The following is an 8,473-nucleotide window of genomic DNA, read 5'->3' as shown; positions in this document are numbered from 1 at the left end:
AACCACATTTTTTCTATTACTAGCCATGATAACGCTCTTCAACCGGTTGCTAATGTTCTCAAATATAAAGTCTAATGGATAAAGCGCTTTAGTAAAATAAAGAAGTTTCACGCTACGATAGTCGTGTTATTTGCGCAACATCTCCCGCGCTTGACTCCTACTGCCCTTGTTCTTTCATTGTTTTTTCTAATATTATTCAAACGACCACATCGGTAACATAAACAAAAACATTTTCTGTATGAATGACCAAACAAGGGATCCGCGTCAACCTCAATATAACCCGCGTGTCAGCCAGTTCCGTAATAAATAAAAATATAAACGTTAATATGGCGTTATATTCAACTTTCATTCAATCTATTCCTTCATCCCCTCCCGAAGGGTATGAAATGATGAAACGGCTTGAATTGCTCGGATCTATTAATTTCTTTGCTAGATGAACACTAATCATTTTGACCCCTGTTACAATTACAATTATTTGCTGAAGCATTAACGATAATGATAGAATTTGACGAATATTTCCTAAATTGTTCAATCAATAATTTACTTCGTTCACATTGACTATGTTTACACGGCTCGATTTACGCTGAAGTTATAACATCGATGTTATAACTACTGACATTAGATGCCGTGTAAACGCTATTTTAAGACGGAGTTATTACTTCGATGTAGTAACTCAAAGTCATTTGATGAAGAGGCTTAGAGTAACATCGACATTAAAAGGACGTGTAAACGACGTCGGTGTTATAACTTCGACGTAAATCGAGCCGCGTAAACACACAGGTTAAAAAAATAAGGTAAAAATATGGAAACGAAAAAGCGCGAAAGTTGGGAAACTGATGAAACTCGATATTTTCTTAAATTGATGAGAGAACGGCAAGTGATGAAAAGTTTAGTATATTTGTAAAATATACAGCAACAAACGAATGGACGATATTCTTTTTTCATCACTTAATTGTGTCCAAAATTTATAATAATCTAAAATGTTAATTTCACTTTTTAGTTATATGTATATTAATTTCATTTGACAAACAAATATTTAATGATTTCCAAACACATATTAATCTAAAAGTTCACTTTGCTTGTAGACTTGCTTCAGTTTTGTGAGAATAAGCGGCGGAACGTGTAAACGCAACTCACCTTAAGTAGAAATTATAACATCAACGTTCCTGAACGTGTAAACGCGACTCGCTTAAATAGGAGTTATAATATCGATGTTATAACCTCGGCGTAAATCAAGCCGTATAAACGTATCCATTGATAAAGAACGATGCTTAATTCCATAACAAGAAAATAGTAATTATCCCTCTGCCTCCTTCCCACCTTTAATTTAAAATTCTAAATCAATTAAAATTGATTAAATGTTATAAAGGACTTCTGTAGCATGCGATACGCCGGTGCTTGAAGTCTCATGATTTGCTGCTCGACCTGAGACTCGCTTCCACTCTGATCATATCTCCCCTACTCTAATAAACACTCCGTCACTCTTCCAATCCTACGTTCCGCCCGCGCGTTGAACCGTCTCTCTCTCTCTCTCCCCCCCCACTCTGCGCTCGGCAGCGACGCGATGTACTATATGATTCAGAAATCCTACACCAAGCCGCAGGTCGTAAGATAAATAGGCGACATCCCGTGAACGCGAATACGTAATATAGGCACACGAAACATTCGTAATACAGAGTGTCCCATAACTCACCTGACAACGCTCGTGGGCAGGTAGAGCGGACTAAATTGAGTCGAAAAGTTCTCTACTATTTTGTAATTTTCGCAATAGTTAACAAGATATTAATTACTAAAAATTGCCGAATATTGGTCTACAATAATTTTTTTCTCAAATACTATCAATTTTACAAAAAAAACTATAAGAGATAAAAATTGTTTATTTTCTTCTCATAAAATTCTAAGAATTTTTTCAGAATTTTTTATTAACTTTTTAATACTGCATTTTCTTATTTTTATTATCATGAGAAAATACGGTATTAAAAAATTCTGAAAAAATTCGGAAAAAATTCTCAGAACTTTATGAGAAGAAAATAAACAATTTTTGTCTCTTATAGTTTTTTTTGTAAAATTGATAGTATTTGAGAAAAAAATTATTGAAAATCAATATTCGGCCATTTTTAATAATTAATATATTGTTAACTATTACGAAAATTACAAAATAGTAGAGGACTTTTCGATTCAGTTTAGTCCGCTCTACCTGCCCACGAGCGTTGTCAGGTGAGTTATGGGACACCCTGTATAATTGGTGACAGCGGTGGGATAGTTATAAGAAATGCTGCATCCTAACGTAATTTACACATATGAAAATATTCAATTCGTAACAAGGTACACAAAATTATATCATCAAAATAACATTACCTTTGAAACAATTACACATTGCGTAGTGAAGGATGTTCTTTTGAATTTCTTGACAAACGCCGTAATTACCACAAGGACTTTGGTCAGAAGACATACACTTTTTGGTGCGTATATTCAATAGTATTGACATTTCTTTGATTTGACAGCGTACAGGTTTACTGTAAACAGACACAAAATATTGCGTTGTTTAATTCAAACTACTTCTTATTCACGAGTTCTTTGGTGAATCTTGCACCAAAGCTCTCCTACACAATTATTCGATAGGCTTGCATAATATCATTCTAGTATCCTTGCATCTATTATACTAAATCTTTTCAGGTGAAGAATCTTCTCACTTACCCATAATTATAACATGTCGCAAGGATAATAATGTACCATGTGCCAGGTTGAGGATATGCTATTAATAAACTTGCGTTAAGCTTGCTTAATGACGACAAGTTTATCGCTAAAGTTCCATTTTGACAAGAATGACGATCTTCTAATGTAGGCATACGATCTCGTCGAATGCACATTGTTACCAAAACCGATCGCATTGACGGCAACTAAAAGGATTACACAAGTATATATACAGGGTGTAGAAAAACTACCGGATCCCTAAAATATCTTGAAAAGAAATCACATTTTCGAAAAAAATGTTTTATACAAAAGTTGTAGGGTTGAAAATGATCTATTGACTGACCTTATCAATTTGACCTTGGATGGCGCCACCAAGGTCGAGTCAAAGTCAAATAGATGTTTTTAAACAAAACACTCTATTTTTGATTTTAGAATCTAATAGCTGAGGTCGGAAGCTTTCCAAAACACTATAATAAAGCCTCATTTAAATCAGTACTTTCCAAGTTATGAGAGTTGAAAGTTACGGAACCGCCGGTATTAGTATTATCTAAGGTATTACGTAGATTGCCCGACTGGATTTATGAGTCATGTATGTGCCTGCAAATGTCAGTATCACTATCTCCTCCCCCTTCCCTCCTACTCCTTTCCATCCCCTCTCCCTCCTTTCCACCTTTTCAACAAAGCTGGAGACTACATAAGCTAGAGATCTCTTCTGTCAAGTTCACTCTTTCTGTGACCTGCGATTGAGAAGGTATACTTTTTCGTGGTGCTTCGTTCTGAGATTGCTTATCGCCACATAGTTATCTTTGTTTATAAAGTATTTATTTAAAATACTTTATAATGCTTACTGAACAGGAGCGTATATCCCTTTTAATAATGCGAGGATGGGGTGGTTATAAGAGGTCTTACGCAAACGACAAGACTTCAATCAATCTTTTAGAAATAAAGACAATAGTATATCTAAATCAACTGTCATTCGTTTGAGCATTTGTTATTCCTTTAACCCAGCTCGCCTTACCTATCAGTTTTTAGTTACTTTCTCGGCTGGACTCCACCGGGATCTGAAACTTCGTCAAGTTATATCTCGGAATAGAAAACATATTTTTAACTTATCACATGCAAAATTGATATCTCTAGAGTAAGACAAGAACATATAAACAAAGATGATACAAAAAATATTTTATTCTTAAATTACATCATAAAAAGTTGAAGTCTGAATTGCAATGTGAAAAATCTCATTAGATACGTCATATCCCAGTATGGCGAGCTAGGGTTAAAAGAATATTACATATTATAGCAAATACTCAAATTAGCGTCCCTCCGCAGTCTGACAATGTGCTAGACGATTATAAAAACTTAAGACTGCATTTCTACAGAATTCGCGAGGCATTCTAAATTCATTTATTATTCGTTGACGTAAATCATTAAGATTTCGAGGTTCAGTATTATAAATTTTTCCCTTTAAATATCCCCACAAGAAATAGTAGAGTGGATTGAGATCAGGCGATCGTGCTGATCATTCAATGTAACCCCTTCTTCTATCCACCTATTCGGAGAAACTTCATTCAGATATTGGCGTACTCGAAAACCGTAGTGAGGTGGTGCCCATCTTGCTGGAACCAAATGTCATTGAAGTTTTGACGAGCGATGTTTCGGATTGCCGGAACTATTTCATCTTGAAGCATGGCTAAGTAATTGTCAGCGTTTAAATTACATTCAATAAAGAAAAGCCCAATAATGGCTTCATTTAAAATTCCAGTACATACGTTGACTTTTTGCTGATTCTGAGTATGTACCTCGTACATCCAATGAGGATTTTCATCGCTCCAATATCTGCAATTATGTCGATTTATATTCCCGGTTAGCTTAAAAGTAGCTTCATCTGAAAAAATAATGGTGACTACAAATAAAAGATTTCTATCGATATTTATCATCATACTTTCGCAAAATTCAATGCGACGATCAAAATCATCTTCGCATAGTTCCTGCGCCAGATGGATCTTATTTGGATAAAATTTTTCGTTTTTTAGAATTTTATGAACTGACAGGTAGGATCGATGTCGTGTTGTTGTCCAACTTTGCGAATTGAATTACGCGGATCTTCGATAAAAGACTGTAGAACATTCAATCTTTTATCAGGATATGTCACTATTTCTGGTCTACCTTGTCTATTACGGTCTTTTACAAAACCCATTGTTTCAAAACGTTGTACAGTACGAATAACAGTCGATTTAGATACACCATTGTCTTCATTCCTAAAAGTTTGATTGAAAAGTTCTGTCACATGTGCTCCTACGATCACCCCATCCTCGCATCATTAAAAGGGATATACGCTCCTGTTCAGTAAACGTTATAAAGTATTTTAAATACATACTTTATAAACAAAGATGACTATGTGGCGATAAGCAATCTCAGAACGGAGTATCACAAAAAAGTATACCTTCTCGATCGTAGGTCACAGAAAGAGTGAACTCGATAGGAGAGATCTCTAGCTTATGTAATCTCCAGCTTTGTTGAAAAGGTGGGAAGGAGGGAGAGGAGATGGAAAGGAGTAGGAGGAAAGAGAGGGGGAAAGGAGAAGAAAAGAGTAAGCGGGAGAAGGAGATAGAGATACAGACATCGGGGGCACATACATGACTCATAAATCTAGTCGGGCAATCTCTACGTAATACTTTAGATAATGCTAATGCCGGCGGTTCTGTAACTTTCAACTCTCATAACTTGAAAAGTACTGATTAAAAAGAGGCTTTATTATAGTGTTTTGGAAAGCTCCCGACCTCAGCTATTAGATTCTAAAATCAAAAATAGGGTGTTTCGTTTAAAAAAATCGATTTGACCTTGACTCGACCTTGATGGCGCCATCCAAGGTCAAACTGATAAGGTCAGTCAATAGATCATTTTCAACCCTACAACTTTTGTATAAAACATTTTTCTCAAAAATGTGATTACTTTTCAAGATATTTAAGGGGTCCGGGACTTTTTCTACACCCTGTATATCCAATTTTCGATCCCAAATATGTCGAACCACTTTAAGTTTAGCTCCTCTATTCCGAAACACAACCTGCTATTATTAAACAGCCTCTTTTTCCTTTATTTCCTTCCTATATTGAATGCGTGATACTTATTAGTCATTCTTGATTAATAAATATCTTTTACATTAAAGTATCCAAATAATTTAATAATTTTTTCGCATCGCCGATATCTGTCAATGCAATTAAAGGACGATGTTAAAGAGGCAGATTTTTGTTCACAAAGGTGTAAGTAAAAGGAATAGTGTTTTAAATAAATTTTGATCTACCGAAAATGATAATGTTAATAAAAAGTTCGGGATCGATAGTTTCACTTGTTTTATGCTAAAATTGCGATTGCGTAAAATATTCATTCCGTGCTATTAGAATAAGAATGAAAATTGAAGGGAAAATAAACATCACTCATTTCTATACTATTCCTATCGCTGTTGCCTAGCATTGTGTGTCTAGGGTTTTATATGTGAGACACCTATACGCGCGTTCGTATGTTAAGAGTAAAGGACTTGAAGGGGAAAAAAAAATTAACGTTCTTTTTTTTTAAACTAAAGATTTCTAAAGACCGTAAACGAAATGATTTTTCAGTCTTGAGACACGCAAACCTGACTAAAATGTTCCTTTCTTCATGTTTATAATGTATATAAAAAGATAAAAGTTGAGGGAAAGGAAGCTACTTAATTAAGTACTTGAAAAATTTAATATCTTAAAACTTTTACCTTCTTTACTTCCAGATGTATATTGATATCAAGCGTGCCACCGATATCTATCAATGGCAAAATATCAAATTGCATCATCATCGGGACTGAATCAGTTAATATTAGTCTTACCGCTCTTTTCCCTAAAAATTTCGGTGATGGAATACAGTATTAGTACCAAATAATCGCTATCGTAAACAATTAAAAAAAAATATATCATGTTCCAATCTTTATTCCATATAGCGTAAAAACAGAAAAATACACAGCACATTTTAATATGATAGATAGATATCACCTGCAAAAGATAAACGGTTGAAAATGTTTCCGCATGTTTAACACGAACTAATCGATGTCTTGATATACACTGATTATCAGTCTCTCGCTTTTTTGGATAAAATTCATCTCTATTGTAAAATTTGCTATCATTGATTTCTTTATCATACCATCTGTGTTTTATTAACTCTTTATAAGTATTCGTTCCCATTATGGAATTAAAATTTAAAGGAATGTCCGTGTATTGTCTAGTAAATGATTTTTCTGATAATTCGATTGGACACTCTGAAATAATTATTTATATATTTATTTCATTACACACATTTGTACATTCTTTTTACACATACGTGCGCGTATGTATAATTAACATTTTTGTTTATAAACAAAATTAATTATAAACAAAATATTAAATACATAAAAACAATAATGATTACTTGATGCTACAACTACATTTGAATTCGATATATTGTTGCAATTATTTGTTTATTCCCGATATACAAATTATCCAGGGCTGGGTATTTTTGCATTTAAAATGCCATTTAAAATGTAATTCTATTTAAAATACTAAATGTAAAATACTTAAAAAAATGTATATTAAAATGTATGTAGGGAAAACCATTCTGTATTCGAAAACTGTTTAAAATATCTATTTATCCATTTTACATATAAAGTGGATTCGAAAAACATTTTGCATTTTAAATACATTTTTTTAAGTATTTTATATTTGGCATTTTAAATGATTACCCAGCCCTGAAATTATCAAAGATTCGTTCGTCTATGGAATTTGCGAAAAAGTGTTTCAATAAAATATATTTATATATTGAGTTTTATTGTATTCGTTTAATGTTCCAGTTATTCCAATGTGCGCACGTACGCAACATATATAGTGCGCGCGCGCGCGTGTATGTGTGTGTGTGTGTGTGTGTGTGTGTGTGTGTGTGTGTGTGTGTGTGTGTGTGTGTGTGTGTGTGTGTTTCATTTTAAGTGATATGGTCGATTATCTTGCGAATCGTCAAAAAATGTGGTGGCAGCAAAATGGTGCGCCACCCCATTCTCATCGTATTGTGACGGAATACCTCAATAACATCTTTCATGAAAGATGGATAGGAAGGTATGGATATATTCGATGGCCTTCATGATCTCCTGATTTAACTTCATGTGAATTTTTTTGTGGGGCTACATAAAAAATATTGTTTACAAAACTCCGCCGACATCTGCAGGAGACATGAAAAATCAAATAACTAAAGTTTGTTGTAGCATTCCTCAAAATATTTTAATTTTAACAGTAGAAAATTTTGAGAAACGGTTGAGGTCTGTAAGAAAATGGAGCTCCATTTGAACATCTTATCAACGGCTAAAGACATATTCGAATTGATCTTGCCTTGGTTGGCCGGATCAGTGATCGGTCTTGCCTTAGTCGGCCGGATCAGTGATCGGTTTTGCCTTATAACTTAACAAGTACTTAACGAAAAGTAATTTTATCATAGTGTTTTGGAAAGCTGTCGAGATAAGCTACAAAAATATGTAACAAAAAGGGAGTTTCCATTTAAAAAAACATTAATAACCTTGATTTGATTTTGACAAGGTCACTCAAGATCAAGTCCACATTTCCATCATGAATGGTCCCCCTTCAAGCCATGCAACTTTCGTTCAAAAAATTTTTCATTAAAATCATCGATTCGCGAGATAATCAACCATATCACTTAAAATGAAACACCCTGTATATATAATATGAGTATATATACAGGGTGTAAATAAAGTTCCGGACCCCTTAAATATCTTGAA

The 8,473-nt window shown here is 34.0% G+C and overlaps 2 protein-coding genes across 2 annotated transcripts in view; both read right to left on the bottom strand.

The window, feature by feature from the left end:
• Nucleotides 1–6,975, bottom strand: part of LOC108728294 (transmembrane protein 8B) — a 52,941-nt gene extending 45,966 nt beyond the window's left edge. The window contains exons 1-4 of the mRNA XM_018456787.1: nucleotides 6,711–6,975; nucleotides 6,437–6,558; nucleotides 2,698–2,900; nucleotides 2,359–2,516 (exon numbers count right to left, since the gene is read on the bottom strand). Of these exons, the coding sequence (XP_018312289.1) occupies nucleotides 2,359–2,516; nucleotides 2,698–2,900; nucleotides 6,437–6,517 (442 nt within the window). The 5' untranslated portion in view covers nucleotides 6,518–6,558; nucleotides 6,711–6,975. The remainder of the gene's footprint in view (nucleotides 1–2,358; nucleotides 2,517–2,697; nucleotides 2,901–6,436; nucleotides 6,559–6,710) is intronic.
• On the bottom strand, nucleotides 3,967–5,235 carry LOC108728295 (uncharacterized). The gene is made up of 2 exons (XM_018456788.1): nucleotides 4,741–5,235; nucleotides 3,967–4,576 (listed from the first exon to the last, which is right to left on the bottom strand). Exons 1-2 carry the CDS (start codon nucleotides 4,886–4,888, stop codon nucleotides 4,260–4,262), a joined length of 465 nt encoding a protein of 154 aa, XP_018312290.1. The 5' UTR covers nucleotides 4,889–5,235; the 3' UTR covers nucleotides 3,967–4,259.
• Nucleotides 6,976–8,473: the final 1,498 nt, after the last annotated feature.

The sequence above is a fragment of the Mycetomoellerius zeteki genome, unplaced genomic scaffold (genome assembly GCF_001594055.1).
Source record: "Mycetomoellerius zeteki isolate Tzet28-1 unplaced genomic scaffold, Tzet1.0 scaffold605, whole genome shotgun sequence".
Lineage (NCBI taxonomy): Eukaryota > Metazoa > Arthropoda > Insecta > Hymenoptera > Formicidae > Mycetomoellerius > Mycetomoellerius zeteki.
The sequence above is the reverse complement of the archived record's forward strand: the minus strand, read 5'-3'. Positions and strand labels throughout refer to the sequence as shown.